Here is a 21,539-nt window from a genome sequence, read left to right on the forward strand (position 1 = left end):
TTTTTCTACCATGTTTGGTGTTTTAAACCCATGTTTTGTAGCCAGATTTCCCAAAACTGTTTATAAGATGTGCCAGGAAAATGTTTCTAGTAGGGTGAGCCAGTACCATCACTTGGCATTAAGATGGAAATGAGTATGGTACCCACCTGCCTTGAATATAGGTCTGGCTTGTCAGAACAGAATTTTGGAAGCAGCAGAAGTGGATGAATGACTTTATTTCTCCTGGTATAGAAGATGCTTGGGTTTTTTCTCAGATTTTCTTAGTAAGATGGAAAACATCCATCTATCACTGGGAACATTTAGAAATGGTCTTCTTTAATGTAAGAAGATATTAGGTATAACAGGTAATGCCAGGCAAAAGTATAAAAAAGAAAAATTAATCTGTAATAAACTGCAAAAGCAGAAGTAATTAAATTTGCTTTTACTGCCAATCAAGTAAAAAATGTCAGGGATGGTCTCTGGAAACTCCCTCATCATGCTGTTTCAGTGTTTTCCTCTCTAAAATGGAATTTTAATGATTACCCACCTCACAAGTGTGCTGTACTGCTATGCTCAGGAGAGATTGCAGAAAGGTCTGCAATTACTTCACAAAAAATGTTATTCATATTATTATCACTGTGATCTGTGTACATCTATGTAAATACAACTGCATCCCCAGGTGATCTATTTCAGATGCTGGCTGGAATTTAGAGGTAAGTAACTATGTACACTTAGATTGTTCCCCTGTACCTTAGTACAATTGATTGACAGAGATGCATATTCCAGATTACAAAGCACTTTACTGTGTAATCTGGACAGTTGCCAAGATCTTAAATCAAGAGCAAATGGTGAAGAACCCACTCAAAATTCATCCTGTAATATCTATCGAGGGTGCCACAGAGCAAAATATGTTACGGAGAAGTATATTAAAACTACAATAAACAACTAATTTAAAAATGCCTGGTGTGGGCTTAGTAAACAGAATCCACATGCTTACCCACTGAAATAATAATTTCAGGTGACCTTGAAGGAAGAATAAGAAATACACAGCATACAGAACAAGGATCAAGTCAGGCTACAACTCAATAAGAAAACTTGACAAGGTAAGTATACTTGTAATACATATCTAAAATACCTGGGCTGTGTAAAACTGCTACAACATGCTCTGTCAGTCTAGATTAGTCCAGAATACTCTGAAGAGATAATGGTCACCTGTGCAGAGCTTAAGACTGATTAGGTAAGATTTCTGCATACTGCTTTTATGGGTATCACATCTCCTTACACACCTGGCATGAAGAGTAAAAACTTTGTCAGATTACATTTGTCCTGCCAGATGACCTGGGTAGCTCACTGAGGTGGCATTACTGAGCACCCACTGAGCCTGCAGCTCAGGCTGGTGGGAGGTGAATGGCCAGAGTTGTATGTGCATGTTTCTCCACTTCTTTGGCTTCCAAGAAATAAGAACTTAAAGGAGAGTTAAATGAAAGGGTTGTGGTTGTTACTGTTGCCAGAAAGGATGAATGCTCATCAATCTGAAGATTAAAAATCACAATAAAATCATCTAACAAGGCTGTCAACGAAAAGCACTGAAAAACATGGAAAGTGACATTACCTGGACTAAGAAGAGTCAAATTTAGACTTGTTAGACCCAGAGCCACCATTATCCCTGCTCCTCAAAGCCATCTCAGGCCACAACAATCCTGAAACTGTCTACAGTCAAATTCATTCATCTCCATAAAAACAAGGTAAAATCATGTACATGCCAATAACAGCAGAGAAACATTTTTCTCACTTGCCAAAACCTCCAATGGGTAGCCTTTTCCAGTGCTCTGTTGTCTTGGTACAAAATTTTTCCCAGTGCTTAAATCTTGTGTAATGCCCAGGTAAATTTTGACCATTAGATCTAGAAAAAAGTCTTGGTCCTTATAACTTGTTAAGATATTCACATAAGTGGGGGAGTGGTACTAGATGATCTCCAGAGGTCCATCCTGACTCTGACAATTCTGTGATTTTGTGAAATACTGACATCTTTATCAGCCTAAGCAAGACTGTTTCCATCTTTTAAAATTTGCTACAGTTCTTGCTGCTCTGATTGTACATCCCTTCAGTCTGTCCACACTCCTGAACTCAGTGCTCAAATGAATTTTGACAGAGTTCCCCTGGTGTGGCTTGATCAGGGCAGCAAGGGACAGTCACCACCTGTGTCTTACATCTGCTTCTTATCCATTGCAGACTGACATCAGCCTTTTGGACCAGCCCCACACTTCCTGTTTAATTTGTTACCTATCATGACACCAACCTCCTCGATGCTTGGGCAGAGGCTGCCTTCTCAAGCAAGGTTGCTGATTAGGGGCAAGAGCATTTAAAATATCACATGAATACCATCAACCAATCCCATTTGTGTCAATTCCTCTGCACCATTATTTTTTCCTCTTCTTGGTGTCCAGTCTTCCCTATAGTTCACACAAATCACTTGGGATACTAAGCCTGCTCCCTGTACCTGCAGCATACCAAAGTCCTCCTCTTTAGTTTGAATCAATGTGGAAATACTGCCTGACACCACATGGCCCATCATTTCTCTTGACTGGAATAACTTCAAGTATGCTGCTTAAGTCAAGGGGATAATGTTGAGTTTATTGACATTTAAAAAAAAAACTTTTATTTTCTCAGCATTTTAAGAAATCTGCCATGCAAAAATGCTTAATATCAGATTGCCACCATCACATTTTCCATAGGTGCTGTAAAGAGTGAAGCTGTTCATGTGCTGAAGCCACTGCTTAATCACACCTACCAAGACTATCTTTATCTCTCTCCTCTCTCACACCTGGACTTGGCACTCTCAGGCAGTGACTTCCCACTCCACCCTACCTGGACAGCAGAGGACAGAGCTCTGCCTGCTACAGAAACAGCAGCAATAAGTAACACTGAAGCAGATTGGTTGTGCTCTAGTGTTTTACCTATGCACTGCTTCAGACTCTGCATCCATTTCTGTGATTCTTCTTTAGCTCAAGGTCACAACAGCTGGTTTGACCTCCTGATCTAATGTCAGGTTACCTATCTGGGAATTCAAAATCTTCAGAAGACAGAGGACACACCTCCTGCTCCAGCAGCCACTGCTTTATGACATACACATTGCAAATGCTGAGTACCAGGTATTATGAACCAGTCCCAAACCCCTCTACTTTCACCAAAAATCATTATCTTCAGTAGGACATTCTCTTGCACGTAGAAGTGAAACATGGTCCTTTTGCTTCTTTAAAGCTTCTTCATACCTGTCACACTTTTCTTCTGATAATGTAACCCAGGATTACTTTAATAAAGGAAAAGGAAAATATTTTGCTATGCATGTAACATGTTCCTTCATGGCCTGTACACTGGTGGGCTTTCTTGCCCAGAGGAAAGGAAAAGGTCAAGGCATAGAAATACCCAAGTTGTCTTCAGATTTTGCTCCAGGATACAGTTTATTATCTAAACATCAAATTCATAAAGTAACACAAGCAAAACTATTCCCTCATCCAAATCCAGCTGCAGGGGCTCCCAGGCTTTCCATGCCAGAAAAAGGGCACACATCTTCATTTAAACCCCTGCTGAATCAAGTGACAAGAAAGCAGCCTGTAACCCTTTCCTGACTACTTAACTCTGTCTCAACAGTATTTGCTGTTGAGAAAGTTTTATTCCAGGGCTGGAGCATAGAGTTTTACACACTTTTGGGTTTTTGAGTATCCAAAACTTTTAAGGGTTTGTTTTCTACATCAGTACTTATAGCAATATTATATAATTTTGCTAAACTTATTTAAAAATCAGCCTGTGGACTGGTATATGCAATTTTTTTTTTTAAATCACTTTCTTCATCAGAAGAAGTTGATACATGTATTTTGGCTTTCAGAAATATACTGACCACAGAAAGAACCAACCATGTGTTTAAGAGTTCATGACCTCTGAGAAACTGCTATTAGGTATTAGTTTTATACACTCAGCCAAAGTTTAAAGACAACTGGGGAGGAATGATAATAAAGATATGCATAAGTGTTATGTATTTTGGATGTTTAGAAGTGAAAAACCTGATGGCAAACAACAAACTAATAAGAAAAATAAGAGCATTTCAAATCCAAGCAGTTCTTCAAAAGCGCAGTTAATCTGGAAGGATGCAAACAGGAAGCAAGGAACAGCAGAGCAGAGAGGAGAAAAGCAAATGGATTTATTTTCAAGGCTTCTTTTAGATAAAAGCAGACCATGTTTGCCTGCTGCTGGTGAAGATGGAAGGCAATATTGGTTTGTTTGACTTAAAAGAAGGAGTAAATACTCAGTTCTTCAATTGCTATCCTGCAAAGTTTAAAATAATTTTCCTGAACGCTGGTTGTACAAGGTCTCTTAACAAGCTAGAAAACAGTAGAACAGATATAAGGTGGCTCCACATATCATTATCACTCCAGTTCTATGGAGAACCTGAAGCACAGAAAAGACTAAATGTGCTTATGTTCAGAAACATAAGCTGATACAGCACCTGTGACCACAGGTTCACCTTTTATTTTAAAAATAATTTTATGATGGTTTCATTTGTGAGAGTAGCACTTGAATCTGTACCTTGACTCACTGTCTCTGAGAGAAGCATGAGTAGCAAAGTCTGTTCCATAAGACCCATAAAACTGAATTTAACTCGTGTTGTTCTCACTTCTCTGGAGATAAGAGGTGGTGCTAAGAATGAAAGGGATCCTTGTCCTTCCCTGAACCTTCAAATGAAATGTCTGATTAATTCCCTTGGTGCAGCCTTTAACACTGGGTGTTGACACATACCAGACATCAAACCACTCGAGTTTCAGACCTCAGTGTTAGTTTACTTGCCTAGCAGATAAAAGCACTTCCTCTCTTCTTGAAGACCTAGCTAATTTGATGTGTAATCACTAAAATTAAAATTTAAAAATATGCCAGTAGGCTTTCTCTGTGGCTACTTCCAAGAGTGAGCGCACCAGGGTGCAGGCTCTGCAATGAACCCCACATCTCCTTCCAGTCTCTCTTCCTCTGCTACAGGATCAGGCAAGCCACAAGTGGTGGATATTCTTGAAATCTTGCCACAGTAGGCTTGCTCAAACAAAATCTATCTAAGCAGTTTGGGGGGCTGAGAGCCATGGTACAGAACAGGTATACCCTTTCCATCACAGGTGCCTACCCCTCAGTAGAGCTGCTTCCCTGCACACTCAGCATTGGCCGCATTGCCATGAATTCTCCCACTTGTAAATTCCTCCACTACCTCCTGTCTTTTCCCTGCCATGTCAGGATGTACAAACAGGAAGGTGTAGGTTACCCTGACCCATCTTTTTTGCCTAATTTTCCGAAAGCTTTCATGAGATCAGCTGCAGGAAAAGCCATGAACAAACTAGATCATACATTCCTCACCTAAGAAGGTGGCAAGGCTTGGGTTCTGCACAAAATTGCTGTATCGGCCTTTACGTAACTGGCAGAGTACCTAGGAACCAAATCAAGTTCTGTCACTTTAAAACTTTCTTCCACCCTCCATCACCTCCATCCATCAGTTGCCTGCAGCATGTATATTGAGGAATTGCGTGCAAACCTCACCATAACCCAAGGCTTAACATAAACTATACTCTTTCAGGTCATTGGCAAATAACAGGTATATCCGGTTGTGCCTTTGTACTTGCCTGCACGCAAATTAAAAGCGCATGTAAAGTTACAATAATCAAAGTCAGTCAGGGGGAAGGGGAGGAGAGCAGGGGGATAATAACTGGGGGATCAGGTTATTTATCTTCACGGGGAAGCCACTGAGAGGAGCCTCCTTGCATGCCATTTACACCTCAAAAGAAAGACAGGGGCAAACTTGGCTTTTGGCCAAAGCCATTCCCTACAGCACCCCAAGCTGTGCCTAATGCTGCCTTCTCCCTGCATCTGGTAAAGCTCCCTGTTACCTCCACTGCTGCTACTTCTTCCCCACAGTGCCACACCAGATTTTATGCTTTCTGCTTGACCATAGGGTGAGAATGTTTCTATAGGAGAAGACAGCATCCAAGAAGGACTTTATGCTCTCTTCTCTGGTAGAACTTTGCTTTCATGGTCTCAGCTACTGCTGCTTTCACCTTTGCCATGAGGATGCACCTCCAAAGCAATGCTGCTTCTGTAGTTGCTTTATCCCCCCTGACAGAGCCAGCACCCTGCAGGGTGACTCCAGATCCACCCTGCTGCTGGGGTGGCCATGGACTCCCACACTGCTCTCCCTTCTGGAGGCACCCAGCAAGCCTTTGTGCAGCCACTCAGAGCCTGGGTGTGGGTTGCTTGGGAAAGGGAAAAATTTATGGCAATTTTTTTTCTGCCTTTCTCCTTTGGCGTGCCATGAGATTAACAGACATTAGCAATTGCCTCTTTCTGGAGTGCTGTGACAAGACAAAACCTGCCCTGACTGGCACCTGCAGTCTTTCCCTTGTGGTCTTTGATCTGCCATTGCTGAAGGTTAGAAGATCTGAATGGCTCAGAAACAGACACTTCCCCTGGGTTTGCTTCCAAATGCTAGGAGCAATCTGTGTGTGTCAAGAGTATTTTCTCTCCCTGTTGAATATACTGAGGGCTAGAGGAAACCTTTATTGTTGTTATTATTATTATTAGTCTTACAGGAGTCAACTGGCTCGATCAAGATTGCAGCCCTTACATTGAATACTGTAAAAATCTCCTAAGTTACATTTTCTGTCACTGACCACAGATACCACAAAGGGAGTTTCCCATATCCCCTTGGTTTGAATATACTTTCTCCAAGTCTTTCTTCAAATTAAAAAATATGCAAACAAACAACTCCCATTTCCCATACCCCAGGGAAGAGCATGAATAATTTAACAGGCTAGAGGATTACCCACATACATCCCAGTCCCTACAATTTGAGTAATTTCATTTACCACTGAAGTGCAGTTAGCACTGGAGGGAAATTCACTAAGCCCTTGCACAAGAGAACATAGGAAGCCAAGAATCCCCTGCTACAGAGGGATGTGCAAATGTTTCCAAATCTGAGTTTCAGCAATGAAATCACTGAAGGTCCAGGTTTGGGTTCATGCATTTCCATCTGACACGATACTTCAGCAAAGCCAATACAGCCAGAATCACCGGTTCTGGTGGAAAATCTATCACTCTGCAGCTTCTTCACCATTTTATAGACCCGCAGTAACGGAAGGGAGAAGAGGGGTGAGCATGTTCCCTGGCTGATTTGAGCAGGGCTACCTAAAGGCTGACACCTACAAGAAACTCCTTGAGTGACATGGAATTTCTTAGGTGTGGGACATGAATCTCTATTGGGAAGTCCCTGCTAAAGGCCTTTGTCTTCATAATCAAAAGCTAGTGAAAGCCCTTGTGATGCACTAATTTATGCTGAAAAGCCTTCATGATGCACACATTTAAAATGGTGGAAATTTCCCATTATAAAATTTCAATCATTTGGACACGAGGCTACACCAGGCCCTATGGAGTCCATGTCTAATAGTGCAATCAAGTTTGATGTATCCACTTGAACATGCATGCAAGGAGAAGAGGCTTTTCAAAAGTTAGAACTGAAGCCCAAACAAGGGAGAGACACACTGCCACACTGCCAGCCCAGTGAAAACACCAAAGGAGCACAATTAGCCCAGACCTACCTTTTGTATTTCTCGCTATGCCTCAGCAACAGCTCCAATCTGACTCCAAAAGAAAAAGTCTTTGCATACACAGACTACTCTAGAACCCTAGCACTGATGTCACACATACTCTTGAATGTTTGCAGCCAGCCCAAGAACCCACCCTTAAGCAGTAACCTTGAAGCTATCATAACACGGGACACTGTAACGTTCACACCCTGTACAGCTCCCTTACCTAGACCAGATCTGCATCTCCCACTACATAATCACATCTGGTCTCTGAAGGAAGCATTCTGAAAATCAACTTGGATTGCTCTAGAGGCTACTAGATTCAAATTGTGTTGCTTATTTTAACATTTTGATGAGTTGCTCTGCTGTCAAGGCACCAGAGAATTGCACACACACTATACAAAACAAAGAACCCAAATGACCAATATTTTTATCACAGGAAATTATTGCTTGGGAAGTGATGAGCTAATAGTCATAATCTGGGCTAATCAATGGTTAGGACACTAGAAAACAAATTAAGGAAATCCAATGTTCTCAACAAAGAACTTTGAGCTTCTTAATTCCATCTATGCTTCACTATCTTCTCTCTCTGCAGAAGAGAGTCATGGTGTTTACTTGCAAGAGCTGTGTTAGCTGGAAGCTCAAGGTCCTCCATTATTTATACTTTTGTACAACTTCATTCATCTGGTCTGAAATTTTCTGTCCCCCAAAATTCCATGGGTTACATTGTAATTTTTAGAAACATTCAGTCCAAAACCAGTTGAAATAATTTATGAGAGCAAGAAAAGTAAGCGTTCCTATGAAAAGACGGTGGTGGCCCTTTCTTTGAAAAGCTTTGTAGCCTCAGGCTCTGAAGCAGGGGCTTGACATTTGTGTAGAACTTCACAGGTAAATCTTCAAAACTTTTACCCCTACAGAATATACTTTTGCCTGTAGCAGACTGCTTTCAGCTGTACCCAGCATCTGTCACTGCACTGAGCATACAAGCAAACTGGCATTTTCTAAAATGGCCAGTAGTAAATCTTAGCATTAATAAAGCAATTGCACTACAAAATTTGGATCACCTCTACAAATGCAACACTCAACAAAGTCTGGAAAACAAATGAGAAATACAATGTTACCGCTTGTTAACATGTTAACAATATAGGCCCTAAGGAATGTTACTTTCTTAAACTCTGGAGTGACCCAGCACACCAACAGGCTACACATAGATAAGGTTTCCATACCTCAAAATAAAGATGGACTTCAGCAACACACTTCTTGATTCTGCAAATATCACAATAATGCACATCTTGAGCAGTATCTAAACTTTGCTAAATGCTGCCATTTCATCCATCTTTGCCAGAGCACTTCTTTCAGACTATTATAATAAAGAGCATTTGTATAGTATAAATACAAAGCTACACACAGAAGGCCATGGATGAGTGCCCAACACTGTGTAAATTAGATTTTGCCCTTTTGCCTCATAGGAGAGGGCAGTTTAAAAAGGCTGATCAAAAGGTAGCAACAAAGGGATCAGCTCTGTTTTCCTCTCAAGAAAGTCTTGGCTATGTGGTTTCATATAATGCTTTCAAGAAAAGAGTGCAGACTTCATAAAGAAGTATCGTAGGAACTTGGCAATGCAAAATTAAAAGTTTCATAATCAAGTTTGATGCCTGAATTAATTATAACAGTTTCCTCATTTGTTGTAATCATACCTGTGTAGAAGGAGACCACAATGTATGCCTTTAATTTGCAAGTAACATGGAAAATGCAAACAGACAGAGAGGCTATGATTCAGACTAGCACTGAGTGAGTGCCAGCAAGTACTGGGAGGTTTCTTGCCTTCATGCAGCAGATGGGGAAATTTGATTCAAAATTAGGAGCCCGATTTAGGTTTTTAAATAGTGAAAAGTCCAAGGAAGTAAGTTAATGAGTGTTAAGATTGCAATATGTAACCATAAATATATCCACTTTTAAAAACATACTGTAAATGCTTTATTTTAGGCCACAGTGAGTGGCCTAAGCAAATAACCCTGCATCATGGAGCTCCAGCCTGGCACTCTGGATAGCACTGAGGATACAGCTCCTTGTATTTTGGTTACATTTCATATTTGACATGACAGGAAAGCTGCCAAACTGAGTAAAACCACAAATCTACATCAGACAGGATCTCCTTATCCCCCACGCTCATGGTGACCCAGTCTCAGGTTAGTTTTAACACTGAGCAGCTCAGCATCATGTAGATAAGGCCAAGCAAGCAGACACATCTACACAGTGCAGAGGAACAAGCACAGCTGATGGCTGCGGAGCTGGGTGCCCTGGGTCTGAACTGAGTGCCTAGCACAGGTCTTCTTCTTCTGGATCTGAAACTGCTTGAAGCGCAGCGGTAACTCCGGATTGTGCCGGATTGCAGTGTAAACATAACCTGGGTGAACTGTTGTAAACCCAGAGGCTTACAGTTTCTAATTATGATTGTGGTCTGATTGTTTTAATGGTGATTGTCCTGACTTATGACTATTGTTGAGACCAGAGTCAAACTCTGGAGGTACTTAAGAACACCGGTAAAATTTTAAGCAGCCCAAAAAATTAATTAATTTATGTAATTGCATTTGTTCAAATTTCCAAGTGATTTGTTTTTTACAGTTACACTACTTGTTTCTTCATCTTATATAGTATTGTGCAACACTCAGAAACAGACAATCAGAAACAGTATTTCCAAGGGATTATTTAATGAAGAATGGCTTGGATCACCCCACAAACTATAAACAATTTGTACAAGTTTTGTATTGAGGCAACCCCAGAATAAAACATTGCTCAGCTGCCACATAATCCACCCTCAGAGTTTGTAAAATTAAGAGAGGAGGAAAAGATACACAGTCCCAGGTATGGGAAAGAGATGGAGAAATCAACTGTGGGAGAGCTCTCCATGGAAAGTTGCAAAAGGAAGAGGTAAGGAAAAAGAGGGGGACAAAGGCAAGTCCTAGAGGAATTCCAGTTGCTGCTCATGAGAATTTATGAGCACTTTACCAGTGTCCAAAAGAGAAGCCAACAGCTGCCATTGTTAGAAGAAAAACTATGAATTGAGTCTGCAAACCCTGATTTAGGTAATTCTTAACAATTGTAAAAAATCTCTTAAGGAGTAAGAGATTTTCTTGGAAAAGGGAGGACTGTGGCAGAGACCTAAAACTTCCTCTTAAAGGGCAAATGAAGACTCTTCAGGTTGTGTAATTCCTCTTTCTTTGTCAGACTTTTACCTCCACATGGATTCCTGTCCATATACATACAACACTTTCATGCAGAGTTGTAGAGGTACTGATGACCCCACAGACTCTGCCAGCCCCCTTCATCTAGCATTCTTGTCAAATCAATCAGGATTTTTAACAGATTAGTCCCAAATTCCTTTCCCTTAATCCCAAACCCACCCACTTCTGCCACTTCATCTCCCTTCGTCTTCCATATCTTACATTTTCTAGGCATCAGAAATAATTCTTTTTAGGTAGCATAGATTTTCAGTGATTCAGTCTTTGATGACTAACAAAACTAACTTTGACTCAGGAATTCTCAGCAGGCTTCAGTAGGACCTGTGTCTGAATAATGTCCCCAGAACTAGGGAAATAACCCCACATGCATTACCTCAAAGTAATTCAGAACTTCTCTGCTTCTAGAAACAAAAAATTCACATAGAATCAGAGCCTAGAAAACTGGGTGAACATCTATTGCCTGTAGAAAGAATAATACTCATATTCAATTGTAAGCCAAGACTGTAAATGCCCTGGCTGTAAAGCATGTAGAACACAGGGACCAGCTGGTACTGCTACAATAGAACAAAATATCTAAAATAGATTTTTTTTTCTTTCTGTCTTTTCTAATAGCAACAGAACTCCTGTAGACCAAAGACAAGTGGAAAAAAATAAGAAAAAAAGAAATTAGTATATCTGACAGAAAAAAATCCTGCATCAGGACTTGTAAGTAATTCCTGGGCTCACGTCTTAAATTCTTAATCTGCAGCTCAAACAGTAGAAATGTGCTCCCTCCTCTGTACTGCCTGCTAGCGGCCAGGAATCAATCCCACTTGCAGAATGATGTTGACAAAAAATGTCAGTAGGTCTCAAAGCAAACTGCACACCCTCAGTTAAAAGATGAGAAACATGAAGTGGGTGCAGGACCACTTGCAGAAAGGCTAAGAAATGGCACAGTGTGTCACCTCCAGCAACCCCACACTGAAGTGTTCTTCCTCCTATCAATTGCAACCAGAGTTTGGCTGCTTTGGGGACACTGCTTCTTTATAAAATAAGATTTACATGGGAGCTGGAATGGAATCTGTTCTGCTTGCTCCCCAGAAAATGGCAATTTCCCACTTTGACTGCAGTACAAACAAGTTTAAGCACTACATCGAAGAAAGGAATTTAGGTTCTTACTACCAAGAACTGTAAATCCTGGCTACTAGGCAAATGATTACCACAGTCAGCAGGAAAATGGCACATGCTCATCACTATAATCTACAGCTCTCATAACTAATCCAAGGTTGCCCTTACCATCCAGATCCAGAGCCCAGAACACTCTTTGCAGGGAGAAGCCCATGTCTCTTCATTGCCATGTGAGTGATGGAGGGAAGGCTGGCTGTCAGGATAGGACTGTGCTACAGCTGAGTGGTAACAGCATGCGAAATGTGTGATGGTGATGGAGAGAGAAAACCACACAGATTCTCCAAGCTTGCCCCAAGTTACTGGGATGGAACTTTCTTTGTTCCTCTTTGAAGCTGGGCAGTGTGCTAGGCTGGGCTGGAGCATCCCAGACATAGGGCTGAGAAGAGGGAAGCTCACTTTCTCTGGCACTGCTCGGAAAAAAAGTAGTTTTGACACCCCTGTCACTTAGCGGTGGCAGGAAGAAGCACAGTGCACTCTGAGGCACTCAGAGATACGGCTATTAGTCTGAACAAGGGTAGTACCACCGACTGGAGGCGCCCAGGACAGTAACAGCCAGAATTGCACTTCTTAGTGAAAAAAAAAAACAACAGCCAGCGAGGCCTGGGTTCACACCCTGAGCTGCGCTGACTCCCAGCACCTAATTTCGTCTAATCCATAAATGCTAACAAAACCACCTCCTTTTCTTCTCATGACCTGACTGTAGAGAATCTGAGCTAAATGTTGCATTTTATAATTTTGGTTGGTGCAGCAAAAATGACAACAAAGCAAGAGCGTTCTTCTTTCCTGAGGAACCCTTGATGCCTGGGGGTTTCGCCGCGGGGATCCGGAAAGCTCGGGGGAGCTTGAAGCACAGCACCCGCACCGTCCCTCCCCAGCCTCCCGAGCGGACAGAGGTGCAGATTTTAGAGGACAAAAAAAGCGCCGTGAGATGGGGAGAAGCGAGTGCAGGGCTGGGGCGAGGCTGGAGGGCAGCGGGGCCGGCCGGGGTGCGAGCTGCCCGGCTCTTCCCTGCCTCCTTCCCCCCGAGCCTGTGTCAGGTATTGCGAGGAGGGGTAGGGGCCCGGGGAGGAGATGACTGGAGGCTTTCCAGCCCCGGCTCACGCAATGCAAACTCCGCACGCAACGGGGAGGCGACAAGCGGAGGAGGGGAAGCTCTCCGGCTCCCTCAGCCCCCAAGATGCAGGCGAGACTTTGCCTCCCGACAGGGAGGGCTGCGAGCCCGCCCGCCACCACGCTCCCCTCCCGGCACCTCCTCCGCGAAAACTTTTGGCCCCGTCCATAAAAGCCTTCGCGTCTCGGCCGCTCCGCTTGGCGAGGGCCCAAGGGCAGCTGGCAAATAGCTGCGACCTCTCAAGCCAGGGGAAGGGCCAGGCAGCGGCAATTTGTTAGCGGGGCTAACCGCTGCACGCCCGCACCAAGCCGCGCACCGCGCCGCGGATGCCGGCGGATTTAAAGACGCCAGTACCAATGGCAGGAGCCCAGACGCGGCTGCTTCGGCTGAGTCAGGGGGCAGCGGGCCGCCTTCCCCGACCCCTCTGAGCCCCTCGCCTTTTACTCCCTTCAGCGGGCTGGGGTGGCCTCGTCCCCGCAGCCCAGCAGGCGGCAAACCGCGGGGCTGCACCAGGCAGGTGGCTGCCGGCGGGGCGAGCTCCGAAGGGTTAAAGCGCTGGGAAGGTGATAATAACTCTGCGCTGGGATCGGGTGCAATTGGCATTTGCCTGCACATGACTTGCCAAACTCCGGGGGACAGGAACCGGAGCTCCTAATGAGTTTCCCAGAGGCTGGGATCTGAACGTCGCCGTTGCCGTTCTCCTCCCGGAGCTGCCCGTTAGAGCTGCCGCCGGCTGCCCGCCTCCTCTCCATCCCCCTCGAGGTCTCGGATGGAAGCAGCGTGCAACAGGTCAGTTCTATTACAGGAGCCCGGGGAGGCCGTGTACTTCACTTCTTCTTCCCCTCGCTGCTTCAGAAAGGCTGGAGAAAACGGTAGGAGCGGGCACGGGGATGGGAAGCGGGAGCCATCCCGGCACCTCAGGCATCCTCCGCAGCCCATCGGCGGGACCTGCGGCCGCCAGCCTGCGCCGCCGAGACGGGCACCAAAGTGAGGGGAGGAGGGATGGGCTCTGAACAGAGAGGGGCTCCGTGGCCATGTGTGGAGGTCTCCACTTCGGAGCAGCGGGAGGCTCGGGCGATGGCGCGGGGAGCCCGTTTCTCGCACGAGCTCTTTGGTCGGGAGTAGCAATGTGCAGGGCCGGGATGAACCTGTCTCTAGCGCACGGCGGCTGCTTTGCATCTGCAGGAGGCTCGTCACCAGAGAGCATCCTCCTGCCTCCCTTTCTGGTTCCCTCAGAAGTCATCTTCTCGATCCCCATCTGAAACCTTTCTCTACTGGGGAGGGGGAGGCTGGAAGAGAGCAGCGTCCCCGCTGCCAAATATAGTTTTGATCCCTTATTGAATGCTTCTTGCCACTTGATTATCGATTATCCCTTGTTTTTCGTACAGAATCTGGGTGAGTTCTGAGCACACGAAGGAGTCAAACCAGCCGAGACGGCTGCCGGCACTCCCCTTCGGCACACCAGCCCACCCCCGTCCCCGTTTCCCTCTGCCTGCGGGCGACGGGGAGCCTGCCAGCCTTTCCGCAGGGCCACCGCCCCCTGACCTTTCCCTTTCCGTTGCAGCATGGCCCTCGAGAGGCTTGGGGAAGCCCTGCGCGGCATCTCCCCCTTGCAAAGCTCCCTGCTCTTCCTCCTCTGCCTGCTCGTCGCCATCCACCTGGGCAAGCTCCTCCTGCAGCAACGCCGGCAGCAGGGCCAGCGCCGGGCGCCGCCGGGCCCTTTCCCCTGGCCCTTGATCGGCAACGCGGCTCAGCTGGGCAGCGCCCCGCACCTCTCCTTCGCCCGCCTGGCCAGCACCTACGGCTCCGTCTTCCAGCTGCGCCTGGGGCGCTGGCCCGTGGTGGTGCTGAACGGGGAGCGCGCCATCCGCCAGGCCCTCGTCCGCCAGGGGGCCGCCTTCGCCGGCCGCCCGCCCTTCCCCTCCTTCCAGCTGGTGTCGGGGGGGCTCAGCCTCGCCTTCGGCGGCTACTCGGAGCTCTGGAAGCTGCACCGCCGGGCGGCGCACGCCACGGTGCGGGCCTTTTCCACCGGCAGCCCCGCCACCCGCCGGCTGCTGGAGCGGCACCTGGTGGGCGAGGCGCGGGCGCTGGTGGCACTGCTGGTGCGGGGCAGCGCCGGCGGAGCCTTCCTCGACCCCTCCCGCGTCCTAGTGGTGGCCGTGGCCAACGTGATGAGCGCCCTGTGCTTCGGCCGCCGCTACAGCCACGGCGACGGCGAGTTCTTGCGCCTCGTGGGGCGCAACGAGCAGTTCGGGCGGGCGGTGGGCGCCGGCAGCCTGGTGGACACGCTGCCCTGGCTCCAGCGCTTCCCCAGCCCCGTCCGCGCCGCGTACCGCGCCTTCCGCGACCTCAACCGCGACTTCTACGGTTTCGTCCGCGGCAAGTTCCTGCAGCACCAGCGCAGCCTGCGCCCGGGGGCCGCCCCCCGCGATATGATGGACGCCTTCATCCGCCTGCAGCGGGAGCAGCCCTGGCTGCAGCTCGAGCACGTGCCCGCTACCGTCACCGACATCTTCGGCGCCAGCCAGGACACCCTCTCCACCGCCCTGCAGTGGCTCCTCATCTTCCTCATCAGGTAGGTGCCGCTGGGACGGGCCCTCAGAGCCGCCCGGACGGAGGCGGGAGGTCGGGGCTCCCCACCTGCCCTGGGGACACGGGGGTCAGCGCGGGGTGAGCGCCATCCTTGAGGGCTCCCCCTTTGAATGACGCTGGGCGGGCAACACCGCCGATGGAAAGACTCCCTCGGCGGTAAAACCCGTCCCAAACCAGAGCCCGAACAGCTCAGTCGGGAGAGAGCCGGGGGCCGACGGTCTCAGGGAGCGGCCGGGCCGTGCGGTACCCGGGTGTCTCAGCTGTTTTCGATTTACTAACACGGAAGCTCTGGGAAACTTGCCAGAAAAAGATACAAGGTAAAAAAAATCCAACCCCACAAAAGTAAAAAAACCTAAAAAACTAACCAACCAAAAAAACTCCAAACAAACCCAAAAAACTCCCACGAAACAAAAAAACCAAACAACATACTAGTCCACTTCGGCGGATGGTGCGTTAAGAGGGGCTGGCAAAAAGGCAGCCGAATAAGACCTGAAAGTAACAGATCTTAGCAGGTCAAGATCAAGGAGATCATAGGAACAGGATAACAACTGCTTAAGCAAGATAAAGAGTTCGTGCACTGGTTTACAAACCCGCTATTATGTTGATTTGCCAGCAGCCTGTGCCTTTATCTCCATGGCGTGACTGGGGAAAGGCAAGTACACCCCTCTGTGCCCTGCCCTGGCACCAGCTCTTCGAGGGGGAAAACTTCAGCTAGGGGAGCTGGTTTAATAGAAGGCAGCATAACACTGATTTCCTTGCCTGTCCTGGCTTTTTCTTTCATCATCTGCATCATTTATAGGCTTATGCAAAGTTTATCTACTCAGCCACTTCTTGAAAAACAGACAAATAAGTATTGCCTCAAGCTAAGGATATGATGTCCAGTGTTCTCAGAGCCTGTTGGGTTTCTCCCCTTATGTTTGTCCAGCATTCAACAGGGAGATCTGCTGCAGGAGGAAAAGGCAGGGAAGCAGAAGCCAGACTTGAATACTTAAATAAGCAAATAAAGGCGTTTTGTTGGAATTTTGCTTTTAGACAGGCAGAAGAAAACAGACAAAATCTATTACCATTTTGATCTTGTTTGGTTATTGTGTAGTCTTCCAAACTACCCGAACTCAAGGCAGTGGTCTTGAAATACATTCTTAAGAAAATGTATCTAGATATTCATTAGTAAAAAGTATAAACACATACTAAGAGTGGGATGTTCATAAAGCAATTTGACAGTTACTAGCAGGATTTTTTTTCAGTTTAATAAGCTGCAGACTTTCATATGTAAGTAATATGCCTAGTGATAACCACACTAACATTTAGATGTCACTTACAAGGCTAGAAAACCAAATTCTCATTCTCACGGAAAGCCCAATATTTAGAAAGGACAAGTAATCATTCTTCTAGTTAGAATGAATTTTTGGATCAGAATACTCACTTTCAGTACTTTTTGAGTTAGTTTCTTTTTTTTTTGTTGTTGAGAATCAGTTACATGCAATATTAAAGTGAAACTTGAGCAAATCTAAAATTACACCATTGCATGGGAAGTTTGGGTTTTTCTCTCATGAAGCTTCTCATCATAGTCTAAACATTCTTGCAATATAATTAAACTTTGCTCAAACTGCAGCATCTAGGGCAGGCATGGGGTTCTGTGACAAATGTCTACAGCAAGGATTATTTTTAAGAAAATCTTTTTAGAGTCTTCTGACCATATGCACATCTTACTTTAAATGACAGGTATCCAAACGTGCAGGCTAAAATGCAAGAAGAAGTGGACAGGATTGTTGGAAGAGACCGTCTGCCCTGTGCTGAAGATCAGCCTCGCCTGCCTTACATCATGGCTTTCTTGTACGAATCCATGCGTTTCAGCAGCTTTGTGCCTGTCACCATCCCACATGCCACCACAACCAACACCTTCATCATGGGCTACCTCATTCCCAAGGACACGGTGATTTTTGTTAATCAGTGGTCAGTGAATCACGATCCAGCAAAATGGTCCAACCCAGAGGATTTTGATCCATCAAGATTCCTGGATGAGAATGGATTCATCAATAAAGATCTTACTAGCAGTGTGATGATTTTCTCCCTGGGAAAACGTCGGTGTATTGGAGAGGAGTTATCCAAGGTGCAGCTCTTTCTCTTTACCTCCATACTGGTGCATCAGTGCAACTTTACTGCTAATCCAAATGAGGACCCTAAAATGGACTTCATCTATGGGCTGACCATTAAACCTAAGCCATTTACCTTGAATGTCACACTTAGAGATACTATGGATTTGCTCGATGAGGCTGTACAAAGACTGCAAGCAGAGAAAGCAGCCAATGAAAATCAGCTGTCAGCAAATGCCTAAGCAACAAACTTTGCCTCTGCAGATGAACCCCCTCTCTCTTCTTAGACATAAATAAGTTAGAGTTTGTTCTGGTGGTCTTTTTGGAAAATAGCCAATATTACAAGAGCAGGAAATACAACTGCACAAGGTATAATTCAGTCTTTTTATTTCTAGAAGGAGAGCCTCGGGAACAATTTAATATATTAAAACATATGCAATTTGAAAGCAAGACTTTTCTTTTCTAGCTTGTTCACTGAGGCTGCCATAGTAAAGCGTTTTTATCTACTGACTTATTGGAGCATCTCCAGAACTGTTTGTACAGTCTTTTCCAGGTCTCCACACACTATGCCTTAATTTGTAAGTTCACCTTTAGTGACTCCACATCCCAAGGTGAAATCTCTTACTAGAAAAGAAGAAAAGTTGCTCAGAACATCGCAGCCTGCCTCTGAATTAAGGAACTGCCACAGCCACATGGCAGCTCCTATGTTGTGACTGCTGGGATTCATGCCTCCATAATAAATGTTCAAATGTGGATTTTTTGTAAAATGACAATGTAAAGTATTGCCTTTAGTATTCCAAAGTGTTTACATAAATTACTGAAAAAATAGACTGGTTTATAAGCACATTTGAAAATAAAATTAATATTTTATATGTGACTGAACAGAATGTCCTCATAGAGTAACTTTTCATTAAATTTTGAAATATCAGATTTGATATGTCACCAAATGGCAAGGGTGATACAAACTATATGCTAATCTTTTCATTAGCATATCCATTAACAAAATATATTTTAATTAGAAGGTTTTATAAAGGTGTAGTTGAAATTTGTATTTCTCTAGTGAAGAGTTGATATCCCTGTCCTTAGGCATATAGGAAAAGTTCAGTAAAATCTTCATGGGCTAGGTATTTGGAAATGAGGTTTTTATGTTCAAACTTTAATGCCACAAGCCAGAAGTAAAGCTTACAGCAAGGACACCCCTGCTCACTGCTCATTCTGTCAGGCTGAGTTAAATGGAATATCCAAAAATCAACTGTGTATTTCTAGTATTATTTGTATGAAACAAAGTCTCAAAAGAAAAGCTAACATTACCTGTCCTGATTAATTTACCCAGTAGCAGAAGAAAAAGTACTTTTAATTTTTTTGTAGAGATAAAGGACATAAAAACCTAAACCTATTATGTTAAAGTAAACCACACAAGTGAAATCTGAACCTCTGAATAATGTTTGTGCACACAAAGCAGCATGTGTTTCTCTAAAGAGCAAACATCCTACCTAAATACTTGATTTTGAAATGTTGGGCACTTCTTTGGAGTAGCATGAGTGTACCTCACATGACTTGTTGTGTTCAGCCTAGTACTAAATAAGGTATTAGTAGAGCTAAGGGTTCAGTGCTGCACAATAAAGTAGCTCTGCTGAGACCTAAGCAAGTAAAGATTTGCACTGGGTCTTCTGCTGGATGGTGCATTGACAGCACTGCCAGAACTCACACTGCATTGCTAAGAGCTGGGTTAACAACACAGTCCTGATCTTTGAAAGTAGGAGCTTTGCTACTGATTTTAATAACATGAATCAGGCCTTGAAGAACTGCCCTGTAACACAGTAGTAAGGTACCTGTTCAGTCTCTGACTTGATGTGACATCAGTCTTTTTCTAGAGCTAAAACAGGTTTCTGTTACATACATGAGGAGTAACCTCAGGTATTTTTCTGAATTACATACAAGTTCCTGATATCCCAGAACTTAGCCTATACCTGTGAGAAGCTTTATAAAAGATTTAGCATTTTCATATGGAGATCTACACTAGATCAAGTGCTAGCAAGATAATTTTTCTTGGACCTTTGTAAGTGCTGTGGTTAAAAAAATATATAAAGAATGTTACCTACAACTGAATAGTTATTCTAATGCAAAAATCACTGATTCCTATTTTAATAAAAATGGCTTTTGCAATTTACAATTTTTTATTTTTTCAAAAGCTTTAATTACATATTAGCTACTAACGCAACTTCCATTCACACTGCTCACGTCTGTCAGGGTGTCACACATTATATAGCTGTTGGTCAAATAATGCCTCATGTAATCAGTAAAGTTACTCAAATTTAGCATTTAGAATGTATGCAGTTCTTCAGTGAACTGATTTTTATAGTAATTTGAGATGTGTCATTGTATTACTGAAATACTAAATAAAATTATTCTTACACTGCCTTTGCTTAATTTGCATATGGCTTTCTAACATCAAGATAAACAAAAATACTGTTTCTGGTTTGGAAAGTATTATTATTTAGATATTTATCTAAATCTAAATATCTATCTATTATTTAGATATTTTGACCTTCTTCCCATTTCTGTATTTTTTGGCTTTTTTTCTGTCCAGCCCTTACAGCTTCTCGGGTGTTCCTGCTTGTTTACACCTTGCTGTCTGAGTTCAGCTTCCTCATGCCAAGAACATTCCCTGTTGCTCATCTCAGCATCTCTCTGCAGTCTCTCATGTCTTCTGCTTTTTACTAGTACCTGTTAATCTTTCCTCAACCTGCACAATCTCCTTTGCTATGTACTTCCACATCCCCTTATTTCAAGCGTGCAGACTGGTTTTCCTTTCTCTTTCCCCCTCTATCTAGTGCTGGCATCTATGTACTCCTGATACTGGATCCCCACCACTGCCCTGGGGACCAATTTGTTCTGTTTTGGCCTTGGTCTACCATTGGGTGTGCCAGGAAGGAAATTTCAGGGCCAAAAAGGCCTTAACATGCCCTTGCAGAGCAACCTCTCACAAAAATGAAGGCAGTCCTGTGCTGAAGGGTGGTTGTTATTCCATATATAAAACATGTAATCAAGAAGCAGCACCTCCCCTCCCTCCATATTCTTCCCTCCCCCCCCTCCCCCCCCACCTCAGTCTGCTACACGAGGCTGCTTACTTCAGAACTTTTTTCCTAGAAAAAGACCTTCACATTTTTCTTAACCCCAAGGCAAGTGGAACAAAAGCTGGGAGGGACAGAAGGCTTGGTAGACTGATTAGCAGTAGTTCCCTCCTGATAGGGGATATTTTCAGCTGGAGTTTCTCCCTAAGGGGCAGGATTCTAAATACCATCACAGTTGGTGAAATCAGAAAAAGCACAAATTAGTTGAAGGCAACTCACAAAGACTGCCTGGAAGTAGCTAAGAGCCCATGCAGTGGGTATAGTGTCCAAAGATACTCCATGTGGTGCATATGGGGCTGGGGTTAACTGGTGTGACAAAGCATAGGTACAGGGCAGATGTTCTCTCTGGGAAAAACACAAGAACAACTTGCTACAGTTGAGAGATGCTGCCACTGTCCCTGCTTCTCCTTTATTTATAGGCATTTTTCTGCTTTTCCAGATGTCTATGGGTGGACTTTCAACCCCCTCTTCGGTGGTGAAGGCACATTTTTAAAGCAAGACCTGCCACCTGGGTGCTGAAAGATGCAGTGCAGATGCAGACAGAAGCTGGCATGAAGAAGGCATTCTTGAAGAGATTCTTGGAGGTCAGTACATATACAATTTATAGC

At 44.6% G+C, this 21,539-nt stretch overlaps 1 protein-coding gene across 2 annotated transcripts; it reads left to right on the forward strand.

The window, feature by feature from the left end:
* Positions 1–13,115: 13,115 nt before the first annotated feature.
* Positions 13,116–20,216, forward strand: CYP1B1 (cytochrome P450 family 1 subfamily B member 1). Of its 2 annotated transcripts, none has more exons than XM_071739179.1 (3): positions 13,116–13,901; positions 14,501–15,687; positions 17,427–20,216. In XM_071739179.1, the coding sequence occupies exons 2-3, from the start codon at positions 14,678–14,680 to the stop codon at positions 18,037–18,039; spliced, it is 1,623 nt and encodes a 540-aa protein (XP_071595280.1). In that variant the 5' UTR covers positions 13,116–13,901; positions 14,501–14,677; the 3' UTR covers positions 18,040–20,216. The 2 variants fall into 2 exon arrangements, with proteins under 2 accessions (XP_071595280.1, XP_071595279.1); XM_071739178.1 differs by having other exon boundaries at positions 13,117–13,901; positions 14,677–15,687.
* Positions 20,217–21,539: the final 1,323 nt, after the last annotated feature.

Source organism: Heliangelus exortis, chromosome 3 (genome assembly GCF_036169615.1).
Source record: "Heliangelus exortis chromosome 3, bHelExo1.hap1, whole genome shotgun sequence".
NCBI classification, from domain to species: Eukaryota; Metazoa; Chordata; class Aves; order Apodiformes; family Trochilidae; genus Heliangelus; species Heliangelus exortis.